Consider the following 21647-nt stretch of genomic DNA (forward strand, 5'->3'; position numbering starts at 1 on the left):
TACAAGTATCCAGTCTGTGTAGTGTGAACTTTAACCTTGCGTACATGTAACCTAACATTAATGATCAATGACCAACAAGCCAAGAAAAAAATGCAGATGCACTTTGTCGCCACTTCTGCCTTTATGGCCTCCTTGTCACACAAGGCAACTTTTACAGCAACTATTGACCCCTTGCACGCGAACAATGTTGGTGGTCAATAGGTTTACGTGTAAACACTGCGTCACCTAAAAATGCGCACTTCACTGAATAACACACGTTGACATTGACCACCAAAATGGCGCATCCAAGATTATTCTGATGATGACGTCAGGTGAAATGGGTCAATATGGAGCCAACCAACTGCAGTGCATGCCACAGGACCACTTTGGTAGCACATTAGTTATTTTCCAAAACAAAGTCTTACATCCTTCTAAAAAATATGTAAACATTCAGATGTGAATGCCCTTTCTTCTTAGAGATTGCCTGGAACTGGTTGTCCGTAAATTGCCTCATGTGACATGGGCCTTTTATTATGCCGTTTTCAAGGTGTTTTTTTCTTATTGAAATCAGTGTTAGTTATGAAGATCAGTGTTCGTGATTGCTGTATGGATACAGACCACTAATCTTTAACGCCTGCATCTATTATCTGATGTCATGATTCGTAGAAACAGGATAAGAGATGATAGGTGTCGTTGAGATTGTCTCCATTGATTGGCTCATTGTTGTTTTCTTGGCTTGCAAGCTTCATTTTAGGGTTGGGACCTTTAACCGTAACATGCTGAAATCCATTTACAGATTCCCTTCATGTATATAAACAAAGCCGACAGTGAACAAAAAGTAAAAGAATAACAAAAATGGGATTGTCTCTTTCTTTACAATGTTAGCCCCAAACACTTCTCAGGGAGAATGATTGACATATTGTCAGTTTAGTCAGTCTCAATGTGTCTTAATTCTTAATCCCCTATTATTTGTGATACAATATTTTTAATCCCATATTTTAAATCTTAATCCCCTACAATGTGTATTACAACATTTTCAATCCCCTACAATTTGTTATACAACTCGTTATTTTTCTTTGTACCCTGTAAAAATAGCACACAGGTGTAATGTGTTTGAGGTTTTGTGATGTCAAGACTGGGTTTAGAATTGTGTACTACTTTGAATCCTGCAAAGTTTGTTGACATCTGTTTCTTTTACAGGTTGCTCATAAATCAGTTTCATTGCTCAATATGGATTGGAATCTGGATTTGAATCATTAGAAATGTATAAATGGCTAACAGGAAATCACCAGTTTTGTAGGAAAAGAATTGAGATGCACAACCCTACTTTACTTCCCAAAACTTGATCAATAAGAAATATGAGGCCAATCTTAATGTAACTTGTTCGAGAGATTTCCACACTGTTGCAGCAAACTTCACAATACCACCTCTATTAAGCTGTGATAATCGTAGCTCTTGGTCACATCCCTACGACCGGCAACTAATCACTACCCACAATAATTCCCAAAATTAATCATGTAAAAGTCTTATCCAGGTGCATAACCTTGAAAGAAAATGATAAATAAAATGATGGCTAATGTTTGTTTTTATATTTGTGTGTGTCTTTCAGGGAGGAGAGGGTATCTTTGATCCTCAGACGGAGGCAGACAGGAGAGCCCAACATTGCATCGTGGCATCACTGGTTACGAGGTTCCCCGGAATCACTGTTATTGGAGAGGAGGTAATAGTAACCCTTGATGCCCCTTGCCCAATTACATCCAACCCAAATCCACAATTTCATAAAGTTGTTAAGCAGAAAAATATGCTCTGAAATTTCTTTGCTAAGCAAAAAATGAACGGGGACCCAGTTGCAACAACAAAACTTTACAGAATTTTGGCTGGTAACCAGATTATGTTAAGCAGGTTTTTTTCTGCATAGCAAGTTTTTTTTTTATGCTTACAGGCTTTTTTTAAATGTAATGTGTTTTTTTTATTAAAGGAACATTACAGAATTGGTTTTGCTATCAAAACAGTTGCTGGCAGTGTAATCATATACATAAACTGACAAACCTGTAGAAGTGTGAGATGGATCGGCCATCTGGGTCACGAGAGAATAGTGAAAAACCGATAACAAATTTTGCATTGCATCAATGCCAAAACAAAAGTGAATAAAATGCTCACTGAGCAATGAACTCCAAACGCAAAATCAGATTACTTATTTCTCATCAAATATGAAACTTCAGACATAAATATTTCAAGGGATGTTTTCTACTACATGTGTCATCATCATTAGACGGTGTAATTTTTATTGTAAATTTGTGATCTTCACGACTTTTTTTCTTACCAAGTCTGTAACGTTCCTTTTAGCATGATACAATTTCCTGTTTTGGAGGGTTTGTGTTGCCATCTCATTGCTGTATGTTAAGATCTTTAAAATCATAATGAATTTCCCCCTCCCCTCCCCCACACGTCTCTGTCTCACCTTGAATGGTAGAAAGAAACATTTCTTATACACATTTTTGAGTGATGTGAAATCAGAAGAAAAAGACACACAAGTTTAAGGGTTCTGTTTCAAAACCTTGTTGTTTCATTGTTTGTATGTTTACGTTTATTTTAAAGGAATTGGAGAAAGAGAGGATAGAGGACAGGCAAGTTGAGATGGGTGAATCGGAGGAGGTTCTTGGAGTACAGTGTCCTTCTCAATATCAAGACATCGATCTTAAGGATGTACGTCTTATAGATTTCCCCAGTTTACAATAAACGTAACCCTAAAAAGATTTGAGAGTTATTATTTATCATTGTAATCTGAATACTATTGGTTTTCTTGGTCAAATTCGACAAATGAGCAGCCAATTTCATTTTCATGCGTTCAAATTAAAGCTCATGTTTTGCCTCTCCAGTTGTTATTGCCGTTCAAATTCAGAATTCGGCCATTCGGCAAAATAGAATAGCTTGGTGGTTAAATTGACTGCTCATTTGTCGAAATTGACCGAGAAAACTTATATTGTGTCGTGGTGGATTGGCTTAAAGCACTGGACTCAAAGCTCTGGTGTTTCTGATCAGCAGAGTATGGGTTCCAGTCCCTGTTGTGGCACGTGTGTCCTTGAGCAAGATGCATTACTGTAACTCCTTTGTCCTTTGGATCGGACATTAAGCCGGTTTGTCCCGTGTGCTAGGATTGACATTCCTAAGAACCAAGAACACTTATCAGGGAAGAGTAGGGTTAACCCCGGTGTGGCGGTTTCAACTTTCCGCCATGTTCAGTTTTCCGAATGACCAAATGCGGTAACATTACGTCAAGCAACGCCTGCGCACAGCAAGCGAAAGTAGTCAATTGATGCGATGCCTGCGCACAGCAAGCGAAAGTAGTCAATTGTTAGTGCCGTACTGAGTCCCGGAAAACGGAACACGGCGGAAGACTGAAACCGCCACACCGGTGTAAGCAAGCACTTGCAAGCTACAGTGATGAATTTTTACTTATGGGGCATTGGTTTCATGACGAGAAATGTATGATAATAATAATAGTATTCGGTTCTGGCCTGATACTTCTGCTAAGGGCAAGGCAGTTTTTCCTCAGTCTGGGGGCATCTGCTATTAGGAAAATTATAATTTCTACTGCAACATTTCAAGGGGCACCAAGGGAAGCAATTCATTTTAAGATGGCCAGGGTTAACAAAAATATAATCTCTCTCACAAGATTCATTTACAAACAACTAAAATCTACATGAATTGATTTGTCAACAGGTTGTTGTGTGGGTGGATCCTGTCGATGGAACTACAGAATATACTCAGGGTAAGAAGAATCATTTAGGGCCCAATTTCATAACGCTGCTTAAAGGACATGTTGCCTTAGATGGGGCGAGTTGGTCTTAGAAAAAGCGTTGGAACCGTTTGTTCTGAAATGCATATGGTTAGATAGATGTTTTAAAAGTAGAATATAATTTTCCACACAATCATGCCTCGAGATAGTGGTTTAATCCCAACGAGAGCTGGTTCTTGATAATTTTACCGAGACGAAGTCGAGGTCAATTATCAAAAACCAGGCCTCGGCGTGTTTAAACCACTAGTTGAAAACCGATTCAACACACTTTGATTCCCATTTATTATACCTTTTCGGTCAAAAAACATCAACACTTTTTGGTCAAAAAGTAAAATAAATGCAAAAATTATAATTGTTCAATGATTTCTTTCAACACAACACCCCTCCAGCTATGAAATGGTAAGGCCCTCGGGTAAACAACTCCTTATAAGGGAATGCTGTGCACGTCGCGGGTATCGTGTGATGTGGCACAACTGTTTCAGCCGTTGCTCTCGACCAATAGGAATGAAGAAACTGTCTTATAAGCACAGGTGCAAGCTCGCGTGTCATGCCCATGTTTCAACACTTTTTACTGGTCGTAAACAAAGGTTTATACACACCCATATGACGCGTAAGCTTGGGCGATATCACGATATTATCGAATATCGCGATATTAATTTGGAAACGATTTCGATATCGGATGGATTTGATTTTAATCGAAATATCGCGATAATCGCGATAATCGCGATAATCGCGATGTATCGCAATATCGATTAAATATCGCGATGTATTTGCTAGCTGAGACATCTTGCACCCCATAGGTTTGGAGTAAAACCAGAAGAATAGGTCATTAGAACACCTCTCTTAAGCTATGACTGTCTCTTCTACAACTTTCACTTGGAGTTTGAAGACTGATGATGTCAAACTTCATTAATCGCGATTATATCGAATATCGCGATATATTGTCGGCGATATATCGTGAATAAAATAAATCGATATCGCCCAAGCTTAATGACACGCTCTCTACCAATAGGAATAGCGAAATGTCTGAGGTATTTATGAATAATTATTTACAATCATACAGGACCAATTGTTAAAAGAGTTCAGACCTTAAAACAATTTTTTTTTATTACTGGCCCAACATTAAAAAAACTATTTTCATATAAGAAATCCTGCTTTTTGATTTATATCTTTAGCGTTGAGGGTACTGTTCCCAGCTCAACTCTTCGATTCTATAACTCTTATGGGCTATTTCAACACACTTTCTAAAATTTGGGTCTTACTCTTAAACCTTTTTGTCAGGTAAGAGTTTTCAACTTGTACTTGAAGACCTCACAAATCACAAAATTTTGCTTCAATAAAAATAATGTCACCGGCTAAACACGAAGCAATTTTTTCTCTCGGAATTTGGCTGATTGGTTGCATAATGAGTTCATCGAAAATTAGATAATGGGAAAAAAAACAAAACAAAAAAACATTCTCTTATAAATGATGTACATTTCCTGTGTTGTAAATTAGAAAAATGTCAAATATGGAAGCCACAATGCAGCCACAACAACACATTAAATTTTGGACAATCAAAGTTTCATATAGTTATGATTAATAGTTCTTGCCTCGGGGTAAAGAAACAAACAATTTTTAATTTGCTGTATTGAAGGTTGCTAAATGAATATCAGATAATAATATACGCCGAGCTTTCCAAGGTCTTTTGGTTTCTCAGAGTAGATTTTATTAAAGGGAAGGTTGCCTTCAAATTGGGCGTCTTGGGCTATAAAAGCGATTGTCATTAAATTAATATGGTTGGTATGTATGTAAGATGTCTTAAAAGTAGAATATAATTTGTCATACAACGATCCCTTGAGGATATGTGGCTTTCCTTTGACTTTGTGAACTAACATGTCGTTCCATTTTTGTAGAACCATAATGTGGTGGACTGTGTTAATTCATAAGGTAAAAGGAAAACCGCACAATTTCAAGGGATATTTGTGTGGATCATTATATTTTACTTTTAAAATGCCTTTCCAAATGTATTAGTTTCATAACAAATCCTTTCAAAGCCCAAACACCCAAACCGAAGGGAACGTGTCTCTTGAACCTCTAGTCGCCATACTTAGCCATAAACGAGAGGCCATCTTGATTCCTGAATTTCCCTTAATGAGTAATTTAGTAGGTATAAAAGACATCATTACAGAAAATAAATCAAGCATGATGAAAGAGCAGCTTTTTACTGAAGTCAAAAGTGGAATGTATTTGAACAAAACTTTCAAAAAACTCAGCTGTACGTGTAGTCTTGGTTCCAATATGCTCTAGTAATTGTACAGTCAGGAAAACCTAATCACGATCTCTAATTGGCTATCACCCCACAAACCGCTCGTCACTAGAGGGCGCTATCATCTTTGAACCAAGGCTATTGTATGTGTATTATTGTAGTGCACAAAATTACTGATTAAGTGCATACTCGTGGCATGTGTACGCAGGGCAATGGGGCAACTAAATTATTTTCATTGGGCAAATTCCAGTTGGATATTTTCAAATGAGCGCCCCATAAAATAGAGACTAGAAGAGGGCACATTAGGCAGCACAGCCACGAATAACTGTGCAGGCCCCCCCCCCCTCCTTTCTCTTTGAAGAGAAATTGTCATGGGCTGGATTTCACAAAGATAGTCCTAACTTAGGACTAGCAACTTCTCCTATCTCAAGATAAGACGAGTCTTTAACTCTTTCTGAAATCGACGCTGGGTGTTGTGTGTGCATTACATAATTTTACAGGACTCCCAGTATTGCATCCCTTTGGAAAGCTGCATTCTTGATGTTAAGGAGCCCTATCATGTCCCAGACAAGCCACCAACCAGAGAAGCCACCAATTACTGACCACAGCCAATGAACAAAATTTGAGATATGGCGAACATAATACTATGGTACTATTATTAGGTTTGGGTACATTTGTCTTTATACACCCGAACCAAACAGTGATAATAGTAATAATAATAACAACATTTATAGAGTGCTAAATACAGATGTTTCTAAGCGCTATAACCAGATTGGCTATAACCAGATTGACAAAACAGATGGGTTTTAACTTGAGATTTAAAAATGTCCAGTGAAGGAGCTGCTCGAATGTGGGTGGGTAGCTTGTTCCAAAGTAAGAGGAAACTATAAATAAATAGTAAACTTGCGGGTACAACCATGTGTAAATCTCTTAAGGTGAGTGTTGGCTCTGACAAGAGCCGGTCGGGTCTCGACGTTTCGAACAGTATACTCTGCTCGTCTTCAGGAGAATGCTGGACTGCTGGCGGTGGTGTTCCAAAGTATTGGAGCTATGACTGAAAAGGCCCGATCACCATAGCGTGTCATGGTGCGGGTTCCCAGGGAAAGCTTGAAATGAGCGACTGAAGAAGAACGAAGGTGTCTGGTACCTGATGAAAGTGGAGAAGAACGAAGGGCTATAAGGTCTTGGAGATATACCGGAGCCTAATTATGAACAGCTTTATACACAAGAAGAAGAATTTTGAAGTGGATGCGTTGGTGAATTTGAAGCCAATGGAGAAAGCGAATGATGGGTGTTATGTGTTCAAATTTTTTCGTAAGGGTGATGTATCTGGCAGCGGAATTTGTATTCTTTGTAGAGGAGCAAGATGAGTACATGTATTTGGAAGACCTGCCAGTAACCCATAGCAGTAGTCCAAATGGGAAGAAACAAAAGTTTGTACATGTACAATGCGCTCGGTGTATGACTTATCAAGATACTTTCTACACAGTGCACTCCTATATTGTCCTCCATATCTCAAAAAGGGTAATGGTGCTACGCAGTTATACCACTATCTCTTCCATTGTGCTAACCACCCTATTAAAACACCCAGTGCTGTTACTTACCAATTTTAATTATCGTTCTACATTTACTTGTATAGGTTTCTTGGACCACGTTACCGTTTTAATAGGAGTAGCCGTCAAAGGAATCGCTGTGGCTGGAGTCATCCACCAACCGTACTTCAACTACAAAGAGAAACCAGTCATTGAGCAGGGTCGTACCATGTGGGGTATTCTCGGACTCGGCGGGTTCGGATTCGAGCACAAAGACTTACCTCAACGAGTGATTACGACGACACGGTCACACCTAACGGAGGACGTACAGAAGACGATAGATGCCATGAAACCGGACGAGATCCTGAGGGTTGGAGGTGCCGGGCATAAGGTATGTGAGGTGTACATTGTGAACATAAATTTCCTCAGTTTTTTTTTTTTCGACGTCATGCTTATTTATATTGACAAAATTATCAAGAAAAATACAATAAATTTCACATGTGAAAGTTGAATACAGTACCTACTCACCGGGTAAACAGCAACAATTGTCATGTTTTTTTTGCATCAAGAATGCCAAATCCATCCGTGTTAAAAGAGGTGACAAAAGGAATTGATCGCTTCTTTGGCTATATTGAGGACAGTATTCAAACAGCCACAAATTCAAACGGACACAGTTTCAAATTTTACAACATAGTTTTATAGATTTCTTATCAACAAGCGGCACTTGAGAAGAAATAATTTTGCAAGATGCCTACTTCCATAACCATCTTTGCAGCAAGTAGGCTTTACGGCTTCTGACTGGCAGTGGCACCCCAAAACAAAGATATTGACAAAATAGGGAGACCGCCAACATAGATAGCTCAGATGGTAGAGCACTGCCACGTTTATCCGTAGGTCGTTGGTTCAATCCCGCTCTAGTCAAAGATCTATCTCCAGCAGATCTGCTGACATCCTCTTTTTTTTAATCTTGTTGAAAACTGAAACACAGTAGAAAGTTTAGAGGTTGCAGTGTCCTCTTTTTTGTGGTAAAAATTAATTTGCAGATCATACAGTGGTCCTTAATCTGTCCTTGCTCTGTGCTGATAGTAAGAGTTAGATTTAAACACACTTTTTCTCAAAGATGACAGCATTTCTGATTTTTTTATTTTATTGTGAAGAGACAATAACATTTTGTTACAGTTTGTTTTTCGTTTGAGCAAATCCTGAAGACAAATTCCATTTATTCCTGCAGGTGATTTTGCTGTTAGAAGGTAGAGCCAGTGCCTACATTTTCGCTAGTCGGGGTTGCAAGAAATGGGACACTTGTGCACCCGAGGCCATCTTGCACGCTGTTGGGGGTAAGTTCAATTTGGAATGAGTATTTCAACAACAGTTGGACTGGAGTTCATACTTTACACGAAAGCAAAGCAAATTTTGGTGAAGCAATAGTCGGCACGCACTGTTTTTCTGATTGTGACGCAAGAACACTCGCTTCGATTTCAGGTGACGTACATGTATGAACGGGACTTTAGTCATGGCATTGTACCACATTGGTTGTCTAGTTTTGTTTCAAGTCTGAACCATGGCATTTTACCACATTGATTGTTTACTTTTGTTTCAAGTCTGAAACATGGCATTGTACCACATTGGTTGTCTAGCTGTGTTTCAAGTCTGAAACATGGCATTGTACCACATTGGTTGTCTAGTTGTGTTTCAAGTCTGATACATGGCATTGTACCACATTGGTTGTCTAGTTGTGTTTCAAGTCTGATACATGGCATTGTACCACATTGGTTGTCTAGTTGTGTTTCAAGTCTGATACATGGCATTGTACCATATTGGTTGCAGAGCTTTTTTTCAAGTCTGTTTATCCTCATGGAGGATGTCTAAAAGCCTTTGGTTGGCTGATGGTCTTTCAGATCCCACATGGGGACGGATATTGCCAATCCAATGCCACCCAAATTACTGGCATTTACTGACACATAGACTAGCTGCTGATAATTGAAAACCTTTTCACTTTTTTTCAATTCCAGGTAAACTGACAGATTGTCACAATCACAGCTATCAATATCACAAAGATGTTGAGCATCAAAATACGGGTGGCGTCATTGCAGCCTTCAACAACCATCAGTTCTACATCGAGAGAGTACCAGAATCTATACGAGACAAACTACCAACACAGGTTCCGAGTGAGTGACCTTGCTACCCTACCAAAGAAGAGAAAAAACCCAAAACCAAATCAATGCTGTGATTGTATAGAATTTGGGGGGCAGTCGAGTTTCCACATGCAGGAAGTACTGTGGATGAAAAAACATGGGGGGGCTTTGGTAAAAAATGTAAATCGTATACCACTAATTGGTTGTTGGAGTTAGTGCGGCTTTAAAAGGAGTAGTGTAATCCTGGTGGAAGAGAGGATGAGGAGGAGGGTCTTAGAAGGGTTCGAACCTTTCACCGAGCAGTTGAACATCACAATGATATGTACTTGCATTATGCTGTAGCTGTCTGTGTTATCAGGCCATTATTTGAATGTGATTGAAGGCGAGGCTTTTGTGGGTGGTATTCTGTCTTGGGAACTCGATGCTTTCGGGATTGTCTTGCAGTCTGGGTGCAAGACAAAGCTAGCTAGGTACAGCAAAACAGTCAAATCCAGTCAAAGCCAAAGTTTTTTTTTCTTTGATTCTTAAGGCAAATAAACAGTTTAATGTTACAGAATTCTGTTAGCGATGTGTTTAAAGGCACTGTTATCTCACAATCACTCTAGTGCACACCTTTGGGCAAATGGATAGACTTCTTTCACCCTCCGAAAGAATTGAAGGAGCTAGGTTACAAAAATCATTCATTCTTTTGGTTCAAGTGGTATAAGATTTAAAAGATATGCAAAGAAACAAATCTTATCTGGTTTGGGGGATAACAAAATAAATACTATGCTCTAATTTGTTTCAGACTGGGCATATATTTTAAAGATACTCTCCTTCCAAAGTGACTAAAAAGATCAAGTGTAAAAGAAATTCTCTATTACCAAATAATTATTGTTGAGCAAATGATTCTCAAGAACATTGTTTAAATACAATTGGATAGAGGCTTAATCACATTCACCCCCTCCCCTTCACACTGCTAAGCAAATAGGGGGAGACATTCAAACTTTACCAATGTTGTCCGTGTTCTTTGGAGAAAAAGAAAAGAAAAAAAGACTTTGCAAGAGAAAGTGTGATGTTCAACTGCCGCTCATTGTGATTAGGTAAATTTTAAACTAGGTGTACTCTATGCAGCTCAGAGATATATATATACTGGTATATGTACTATACAAAATGTGGTATGCATGCGACATGATGGAACTTTTTTCAGCTTCCTGCTAGTGAGAAAGTCCGAGACTGAATGTGAATTTATTTTGTAGTCCGTTCTTGATACGGTTCCCTGGCCCAAATATTACAGTGTTTTTTGGGTGATATTGAAATGTAAGTAGACCACCTTTGGTTTTACTGCTTGTCGCACAGCAATTTATGAGTGCAATTTAGGGAAAGATAATGAGCTTGATGATTATTTAGTTTGTTGGACCTTCTTTGTTGATGTGTGTTCCAGTGTGTGCACTTTGTCTGCGCTGTTAGAAAGTGAACTTAAAAGCTAATTGGGTTGCCCAGCCATTTTGGGGCGTGCAACTGATAATAAGAAAGCAGATGCTTCCTGTTTGGAAAAGTCAAAACTTTTTCAAAAGTCTTTTTCAACAAAAATCAGTTGTCAAGGAAACTATTTCATGAGGCTCCAAAGTTTACAACCTTGTCAATCCTAACTCCTCTCCTCTCAGAAACTACACAATGGAAAATGCTTAAAACACAAGCATTGATGCAAAATAAAAATATATAATTTTGAACAAAGTCTGTGAGAAATGTTTCATTTATCACGTATGTACCACCGGAATAATGTAAGCAAACACTGCCTACAGACTCTGAACAGTCAATAAAAGTTGTTTCAAAATAAATTCATATTCAGTCTCATGAATAAAACAAAATGAAAATATCTTATTTTTTGTAAAAAATGTAAGGGAAAAATATATTTTGATTTCCTGTTGAGTGGTTCTTTTCATTAATATTATTTAAAATCAAGTTTATCATGCAAAACAAGTATGGTTTCTTCCCATTGTAGTTCACAAAGTTTTCAAAATGGAAAAAAAAATATATATCTGGGTTTATTCTTGTACATATTATCTTAAAAGAACCAAAAGTATAATTTTAATTGTTATTTCCAATGAACTTGCAAACGTATTTGGTATCTTAGAAAATTATCAGGAATCGATGTCAATATTCTACTTGTTATCTCAGAGTTATTCAAAAGATATTATTTTCAAGATTGAAGAATACTTATTGAAGAGTTTATTGTAATAGAGCGGTTAGTAGGATGTTTATTAACACACTTGATGAAGAAGTATCTGAATGATTAAGATTAAGAAGGAAAAAACCTGTGAGGTAATTTTTGTTTCTTCAAAAGCAACTGCCGTAATGAATGTGTAGCTAATGAAATGCTCTATGTATACAAAGGTTCATGGGATCCTTATTTAATACAAATTTTTCACAGTTGTATTTTAGTGTTTGAACAATTGTGTTCATTATTCACTAATTGAGCTTAACATTTTACCACCCAATGTAGGTCGCCTTTAGAAGAAGAGCACAAATCAAGAATTCCAGTGGCAGGGTTTGAGTTCATGATATTATCAAATAAACTTCTAACTAATATAACTCTCTGGGATGTAGTTGAGGTAGATCAGTCAATGTCTGGAGAAACATTTCAAGAAGCACCAAGGCAGGGCCTTGCACTTCACTCTTGAAGGGGCACTGCATTTGTTTTCTCTGGTTTGGGGTACCTCTATGTGAATTAGCACTTTCAAAAGGGCACCACGGCAATAGCACAGGGCACTGTGGCCATTGGTGTGGGTGCTGTTGGTTAAAGGGTCTATGTAACTTTTGTAGGACAAAAAACACAATGTCCACAGATTTACGCTAAGCTTACACAGTTTGAAGATAATGATAGTAGAAAGCTTCCCTGAAAATATTACGTGCTTAGGTGCTGTAGTTTTGGGGAAATCAGTAAAACAATGTCATGAAAATATTTAATCATTTACAAACGTATTTTCATGACAGTTTTTTTTTACTCATTTCTCAAAAACTACAGCACCTCAGTAAGTAATACTTGAAGGGAAGTTTTCCACTATCATTATCTACAAACCTTGTAAGTTTAATGTAAATCTATGGACATTTTGAAAAAGTACCCAAATCCTTTAATTCAAGGTATTCATTTGTGTAAAGTCCATCTTTGAGCCTGATAAGTCCATCTGCATGGGTTTGTGGTTTTCAAGGAACATTTTATCCTATACTATCTAGATTGGGCTATAGTTATAACCAAGGCTCGATTTCATGGCTCTGCTTACCACTGAATTCTGCGCTTACGATCACCATCGTCCGCTTACTTTGCAAGTGCTGAACTCCTACACTAGCCGTGTATAAAGCGCAGAATCGTAGTAACAAGGATTACGCATGCACACAAGCAAACATTCCCTGCTTACCTGTGAAATATGCTAGATGCACTTGCGGAATTCCCTCTTCTGTAAACACTGATTCTTTGTCTACGGTAAACAGAGCCAAAAAATTGGGCCTCGATTGGAATCTTCTTCCAAAATGAAGGTGTTGATGGTCTCCGATCGGGTGTCAGACTTTATATCAACCACATTCATATTCCATAATGCACATAGAGTTGTTATCCTGTTGACTCAAACCCGGACTGGAATCGTCCTCTTTTAAAACTGGGATGTCAAAATGCCAGCTTTTGCAAATCCCTTAATCTAAGTCGTTGAGCGGCTGTTTGCGAGAACTGACTAGTGCTGTCATGAAACACATGACTGACTTGACTGATGGAAAGTAGATACTTGAAGTCTGTTTGAATGTGTTGTGCAAATTGATTTGGAATGCGTTCAAATGTGACATAAGGTTATGCAAATGCTGACTGTGACATGCACCGTTAGAATTGTATGGATCACTGAACTCGTGTTTCATAAAAGAACTTTCTGGGCGGCACTTTTTTTTCCACATTGCACTCAATTATCTAAACAAGCCAGAAATGACTTCAAGTTCATAGGTTTATTTGGTTTTTCTATTATTAAATCAGAGGACAATATTTTATCAGAGATTTTTTTTCTGGAGGTGATTGGATTAGAAACTATATTTAAAATTTAAGGTACGGCTAAAAAAAAATCTATAAAAAAAACAGTACTGTATTTGGACAGCTGTGTATGTAAACGTGTTGAATTTATATTAAATGATAGCTTTAATATTGAGAGGTTTGTTTTTACAGGCCAGTGTTAAAAAAATTATTTCTAATACCTTGTTTTATTATAGAATAATATCTTTGTTAAATCCAGATTAAACTTGTATTTTTTACTCTATGTTGTAACATTGTACAGATACCTGAAAATTTAGAAAGTTTGATCTTGTTTGACCCACTGGCGTCGATACAAGACATGAAAGTTGTGACATCGTCTTCTAAGCTTTTTAACGGAGTGCTGACTTCAAACTCCCAAAATTAGCATTCTGTATTTTAACCATTCTGTTGCGGAGTGTGTTTTGACGTGTGTCCAGTGTAGTTTTAAAAGCAGGCGTGATATTTTGTCACTTCTGTCCCTCAAAAAAAGAAGCAAATTTTTTAGTAAGTAGCCTGTAAAGTCTATCAAAGCCTACACCACGTGTGTCAGCCCTTGTACTCAATAAAACAAAATTCCTTCTTGTCCACCCCCCCCCCCAAGGACCAAATATCATGTCTGAAATAGGGACATGTCACACAACCCTCTAGTTTGCAGATCATGCAAGTATTTGGACCAAAGTGACTGGGAACAGGTATATTTCTCCACAAGAGCAGTGTCCAAGATTTTGGTTTTAGTGTTTGGAAATCAGAGCACAGACCTTACCATGGATGTGTATGTGTTGTCGAGAACTAGTTACTCGACTCTCCATGTTCAGTTAATGCTTTGCGAGACACAAGGTTTTGAACTTGACCGCTCTGAGAAAAACTATGGTAGTAAACTTGCAAGTACAACCATGTTTAAAAGTGTTGGCTCTGAGAATAACCGATGTGGTCTTAAAGTTTGAACAGTATCCTCTGCTGGTCTGCAGAAGAAAATAAGACGAGCAGAGACTGGTCGAAACGTGATCAGTGATTCTGAGAGCCAACAGTTCTCACAAAAGAGCTTTATACTTAATTGTACCCGTAGTTTTACCAAGTATATTTCTTCCTATTACTCGAACCATGCAAAGCTTCAAACATAATTAACATCTCTGGTGTACTGATAAAATCCCAGTTACCATTAAACTTCAGACCATGAATGTGTTAACACATGTGAATTTATCTGTAAATAAGCCTCTGTCCCTGTCAAAATCATGGTTAACACTGATGATAGGCATTGGCCAATTCAACCAGTAAAACACTTTCTAAACTTCTGTCTGAAGTAACATGAAATTAAAGGGTGATTTGCTGTTCTTGTAGGCTGTACAAAGCGTGAGCTTTTAGTTGGTGTATATTTTTGATCATCTTGCAAGAGTTTGTGCTTCTATCATTGCTTACAAGATGAACCTGTGGTATTTATTTTGATAGTGCTTATTCTCACCAAAGCTATGCCAATTGTCATAAACAGTAAAGATTGCTTACAATAATTATTTCTGCTGTAGGAGGATGCGGAACCAGCCAAAAACTCTATATGTCACTTAGAATTTGTAGCTGGTAACCTGTAGGCACGTTTGTTTTAGTGCCTAGCTTTTGGTTCTGTGAAATTTTGCAGAGGTGATACCACCAACACTTGAAATGAAGAGAACATGGAGAAATGAAGTTCCTAGTGCTTTTTAACAAATGCGTTGACCCTGTTTACAAAAAAACCCAATATTATCAGAATCTTTGGCCTTTCCCAGTACAACTTGTAAACCAAAGGATACAAAATGGAGGTCAGTGACATTTGAATGATGATGACGATGCAAGTAAAGTTGCAGATAAGCACAGAATTCTCTATATAGTAGATTAAAGAGTACATCACTATTAATCTGAAAATCCACTCTCACATTATGTAGCATTTTTATGTTTACCCGGTATTGGTCAGATTGATGTTTATTTCAAAAATCTTACAATGTTAATAAGAGAGTACTCCATCTGACATCTTGGTCTTAAATAAGCACACAAAGAAACTTCATGTTCTATGAAAGGTAGTCTTTTATTAACAATGTTTTACAAGACATTGGCGTGACCAAATGAAGCCGTGATAAGGCATAGCGCATGTGAAACAAACTGAGTTTACAAATTGGAAGTTGGAAAAGTAAATTTTACCAGCACAACCTAATTGTTTACCCACAAGATTGGATTACAAATTAGTTGAAGTTTCACAACAATTGATGCCTGCCCTACTTGTTTTATGGGATGAGCAAAAAATGTTACATCAACAAGTCTATCGATTCCTCTATTATTATAAGAGTCAATTCCTTTGTGTACGATTTGACTCGCAAAATGGCAGACAAAGTAACGTTGTGATGTCATATGTAAAGTTGAGTTTCAAAACCCTCTTATTCCCTTTCAAGTGCAAAGAAACACTTGCTATTTTTACTTTCAGTACAAAGTCACCTGTGTATTTGACTTCATTTTTACAGATTTATAATAAATTACTAAGTATGAATATGATTATATGAGATGTTTGTATCGTTCAGGACCCTTAAACCATTTTTTATATTGTTCAGTTTCATATATATATATATATGAAATAATATATCGGCTTTAAGTAACTCACTCGCCAACTGCTTGACTTTATTTTCTAAATGAAAGCCAGATAGATATTCACCTTGTGTTAGACTTACACCAGCGAAAAAATAACCAACTAAAGAGAATACAATTAAATAATGTTATCAGTATGATTTGTATAGAACTGTTTCAGCTAAATTATGCCTAGCTGTATGGATGTGTTTTAATAGCTCAGCAGAGCTGGGTGTTGTATTTGAGATTAAACAAACACTATAGAACATTTTGACCACTGTGGTGCTTAATGCAACTGCTTACATACATTCCAAAGTATAATAATTTTCATAACAAAAAAAAACAAACAAACGAAGGATTGATCACTGACTGACTTTCAGCACAATAAGGTATCAAAACGAGAAATAAATATGAATGAACACGAAAGAACGGCTCGAGTGTGGTTGATGACTTGTTTGTCGGGAGCATTCCTTGTCTCTTTTTAATCAATCATATAAACCTTGGGTTGTCATAATAATAAGACAGTCCACTCTCGATATAACAAGGTCGCTGGGAATGGCTAAATTACACCTCTTTATAAACAGGAATTTTAATATGAGATGACAGCAGAACAAAGAAACACAAAACAGAAATGAGATTCATGGCCAGAATGAACTCTTCATAAGCAGAACATCAATATAACGGTGCTTTTTAGGATGAAGGTTGACTGTAACTGGATTTATACAGCGCCATTTTTTCGAAGTCACTGTGCTAAGCAAAAATATATAAATAAGTAGCTGTTGCAAACTGCTTACCAACCAAAACGATGTATGTTATAAATGCAAATAAAATAGTTAGGGGCAAGACATTTAAACCCTGGCAGCAGAGACTCGGCTAGGGTCGAAATGTTTGGCCACTTACTTTTTTTGCGAGCATGAAAAAAGTGACATTTATTTACTAAACTACTGGAAAAGAGGAGTTTTGATATGCTTTTTGAATGACATAACTGTGTGGAGAGTTCTGAGGCACAGGGGATAGCATCCGCAGAGTGGGCTAATGTGGCAGTGGGCATGTCTCCTCTGAAGTAAGAAAGTTGCAGCTCCTTCTGTTGCCCTTTCTCTATAATGCATACTTGCTTCAAATACATTCCTTAGAGGTACAGTTTGAACTTGACTAACAAAACAACAGACAAACAACCTTTCTTACATGTACCTTATGTACCTTGACCCCACCTCGAACTCTTATATGGGACAAGTTTCCTTGAGCCCAAGTTTTGTTGAAGAGGGCTGATTTGTCAATTTCTCGTTTCATTGTCGAAAAGATCGCACTGCAGTCGAGTTAGGGGGCCAATTATACAAAGAGCTGCTTGAAAAGCAAAAACTATTACAAAACAACTTTCTGTTATTGGCAAAAATTTGCAGAATACCTGCGACATGTTTTGCATATGACATTGTATTTTAGCTGTTAACCTTAATAAGATAAGCAAAATTGCTGTGTGCTTAGCTGCTTGTGCTTATACAGCTCTGTGAAAAAAAAGAAAAGAATATATTTTCTTTATTTCCGATGCAAACTAAATGAAACTCACATCAAACTTTTATTTCACAAAAAGTTGAGCTTGGTTCAACCGCAGAGGAACAGTGGCACAACTCTATTATTAATTTTCTGATCATATAAAAAAGGTAATCAAGAACATTTTCCTCATTTGAGCTTTAAAAGTAATTGGTGACACAATTTTAAAACTAGATTTTTCATATAACCCATAACCTATTTACCGTGTTTCGTGTCATGCTATATCTGGCCTGTTCAAATACACACATAAACCATTATTTACAAGCAATATACAATTTTTATACATTTGTAATGAAATCAGACACAACATGAAATACCTCAATTAATTAACGACTCAAATTGTAAAAGAAAACAGAATTAGCTGTTGCAAACTGCTTACCAATGCTTACCAACCACAAAAAACCAATGGTACAAACACAAGAAAATAGTTAATGGCCTGATGTTTTGACCTAAGCAGAGTCTTACTTGAGGGCTCACTCAATATATAAATGTCACAAGACCTGCACTAAGATACATGTAGGGCATGAAATTAAGTTCTTGCTTGTCTGCTTGGTAATCGTCAAATTGTAACGCATCTGGGGTCAATTTCACAAAGAGTTAGGACTAGTCTTAACTTAAAACTAGTCCTAAGAGATTTCAAAAACGCATAGCTAGTCTTAAGTTAGGACGAGTAACTCGTCCTAAGTCGAGATAAGACTAGTCCTAACTCTTTGTGAAATCTGGTCCCGTGTCCTGGGGAAAACTATCCCCCACATCTGTCCCCCATGGAAAATTAACAGGGTTGTTTCTATCAGAAGAAGTTTATACAGTGGGGCGTTTACAATATGGGGGACCGAATCTCCTGCCACACCGGTTCTTTTCAGAACCATCACAATTTGAGAGATTTTGTGCAAAACGCAAACCTTACTAAACAGAACAGTATCGTTATTCAAGAAAGGCCAAAAATCAAGAGTGTTTTATTTCTAGAAAAAGTTAACCAGTTACTGGCTTTCAGACAAATAATATACAATTAAGGATTTACAAACAAAAAACTTAAACTGTACAAGATATTACATAGAGGTTTTTTGCTCTTTTTGATTTGATTTGAATAAATGTGAAATATTCGTTCCGAATTCAAGGACTAAGTACCTCATTTTTTTCCCTATATACATCATATACAATAATTACACGATCTGAAAACCCCCCCAACATATTTGAATATTAACATCATAAAGCATTAAAAAAGCCAGGAATATACATTTTGGAATACACTCAACAGCACCTAGGCCTAAATGCCGATAAAGAGAGATACAACACAAAGTTCACCTGTGAAAGTTCAGCTCAATACAATTTCTAATGTCACAGTATTTTCTCTAGCACGTCAAATCCATCTATGTTTAGCGAGATTACAGGGGATCCGCACCACTAGCAGCAACATTCACAAACGGACACCAACCCTCAGAAATCAGTGAAATAATTCATCCATAAATCGTTTCTCAGATTCAAATGTTATGGGGTGAAACATCATCCAAATCCAAACTGTTACAGTCTCCCGAAAACATAATGTTAAGAAAGAACTATGAAATGTTCATACCACTTACACTTGTAGATTAAAGACACTGGGGTGGATTTCACAAAGGTAGTCCCAACTTAGGACTAGTCCTAGGCAATGCTAAGAGATAGGACTGGTCCTAAGTTAGGACCAGTAACTCATCCTAACTTAGGACTGGTCCTATCTCTTAGCATTGCCTAGGACTAGTCCTAAGTTAGGACTACCTTTGTGAAATCCACCCCTGGACACCTTTGGTAATAATTGTCACAGACCAGTCTTCTCATTTGGTGTATCTCAACACATGCACAAAATAACAAACCTGTGAAAATTTGAACTTAATTGGTCGTCGAAGTTGCGAGATAATAATGGAAGACAAAACACTCTTGTCACACGAAGATGTGTGCTCTTAGATGCTTGATTTCGAGACCTCAAAATCTAATTCTGAGGTCTCAAAATCAAATTTTTCAGTGGAAAATTACTTCTTTCTCAAAAACCAAGTTACTTCAGAGGGAGCTGTTTCTCACAATGTTCTCCAATAGCTCTCCATTGTAGGGTTTGAAACTTTGCATGGTGGAAATACGATATAGAAAGGTTTGCGGTAACACCATGTAATGTCTCTTTTCTCCAGAAGACGATCTGAAACCAACTGTTCTTTTCAGAACCATCCCAACTCATTAGAGATAGTCATTACATGGTGTTACCGCAAGCTCTCCATTGCTTGTTAATGTTACCAAGTAAGTTTTTATGCTAACAATTATTTTGAGTAATTACCAACAGTTTTCAGTGCCTTTAATTCTTGGTCTCTGTGGTAAATTCTCCCTGACAGGACTCTGTTGAGAACTTACCTGCCCCACAATCTTTCCTTTATTTTATTTCCTTCTCATTGATTCAAAAACACCTTTCCGCATACCAGTTAAGCTTCCGGGTCGTGCTTTCTTATGGACGGTACACAGGAAAGGGAAACGGCTGGCCTTGCATTTGATGTGAACGCAACGGGTACTGATATCTATTGTTAGCATCGAGGTTCTCACAGTTGAAATTTTGTCCCCTTGGCGACCAATCTCTTGCCGGGTTGCAACGAAAGTCTCTCGGGCTTGGCGACCATTCTCTGGGCCTATTGCAACGATTGTTCGGTGGTGTGTTTCTGACTTGGGGTCGTGGTCTCAAGGAGATCTTGTTCTCTACTGTGTTTCTTGTTTGTTGTAGCGGGGTTTTGTTAACCGGTGACTCGGACTGAGATGAGGGTTCCTGTTTCGGATGTTTACACTTGGGGGAGACGGGCAAATCTTTCTGGGTTTTGGCTTTCTGCACTCGTTTTCGTTTCGATCCTGGTTTTGGTGAAACCACAGCATAAGAGCAAGACCTGACCGAAAAAGAGACGTGCAACTGTTAATATTTCAAATCCATTACTTCGATGGCCTGCTAAACCAATTTCATGCACATTAAATTTTGAAAATTGTTCAAGAATATTGCCCACTGGTGTTGAAATAACAACAATTACCAAAACTTAATCACAAACAAAGACCACTGCCATTTCTCTTGGTTCAGGGTAAAGCTTAATGCAGTGGGCTTAAGAGACAGTGAGCACCCACACACAATTTTGAATGAATACATTATAGCCAACTGGTTCCAGTAAGTGCTCATCTGGAGGTTGCTATACAAAAGCTTTTCCGAAGCTGCGACTACCCAAGTAATTGTCAGGCATGCAACTGCCCGTTGAAAAAACAAGAGAGGAAAGGTTTTGAAGGCACAACGCAAGTGTGAAGCGAGGCAGCCGAAACGCCACGGGACCTGAGACCCACAATGTTACCCTAGAAAATGTTGAGGTTTATTATGCTCTTAGGTGCATTGTTAGCATGTACTAGGCTAATTTTACATTATTGTAGGTGTACATTGTTGTTGTTGTTGCCAGGCATATACTAGGGCAATTAAAAAAAAAAAAAAAAAATTACGCGGAAGAGTTGCATGTCTGAATTGTACCAGACATTAGGCATGCTTCGTTTTTGAAAGGGCAAGAGCACCAAGGCACTTTCTCCTTGGTACAATGTAAAGGGCACATGAGGACATTGTAAATTCAAGAGCATTTCAAGGGTAGGAAGGCATTGACCAGGGGGGCATGGAATCGCCTTCATTGCCTCCATGTAAGATCAGGCCCGAGACATTATTTCAAATATAACTTGCAAATGGCTTATGGTGTCAATACCAGGCATGTGAGTACCTATCCATGACAAAAGAGGAAAAGATACTATTTCTATACTTTTG

General features: G+C 37.8%; 2 protein-coding genes across 2 annotated transcripts in view; one reads left to right on the forward strand and one right to left on the reverse strand.

The window, feature by feature from the left end:
• The window catches only part of LOC139938023 (3'(2'),5'-bisphosphate nucleotidase 1-like), a 36704-nt gene extending 24593 nt beyond the window's left edge, over positions 1-12111 (forward strand). The window contains exons 2-7 of the mRNA XM_071933380.1: positions 1589-1699; positions 2578-2685; positions 3703-3751; positions 7666-7949; positions 8790-8895; positions 9571-12111. Coding sequence (XP_071789481.1) covers positions 1589-1699; positions 2578-2685; positions 3703-3751; positions 7666-7949; positions 8790-8895; positions 9571-9734 — 822 coding nt within the window. The 3' untranslated portion in view covers positions 9735-12111. The remainder of the gene's footprint in view (positions 1-1588; positions 1700-2577; positions 2686-3702; positions 3752-7665; positions 7950-8789; positions 8896-9570) is intronic.
• A 130-nt stretch (positions 12112-12241) lies between these two features.
• The window catches only part of LOC139938033 (uncharacterized), a 29671-nt gene continuing 20265 nt past the window's right edge, over positions 12242-21647 (reverse strand). Inside the window, exon 4 of the mRNA XM_071933390.1 lies at positions 12242-20748. Coding sequence (XP_071789491.1) covers positions 20322-20748 — 427 coding nt within the window. The 3' untranslated portion in view covers positions 12242-20321. The remainder of the gene's footprint in view (positions 20749-21647) is intronic.

The sequence above is a fragment of the Asterias amurensis genome, chromosome 1 (assembly GCF_032118995.1).
Source record: "Asterias amurensis chromosome 1, ASM3211899v1".
Classification (NCBI taxonomy): Eukaryota; Metazoa; Echinodermata; class Asteroidea; order Forcipulatida; family Asteriidae; genus Asterias; species Asterias amurensis.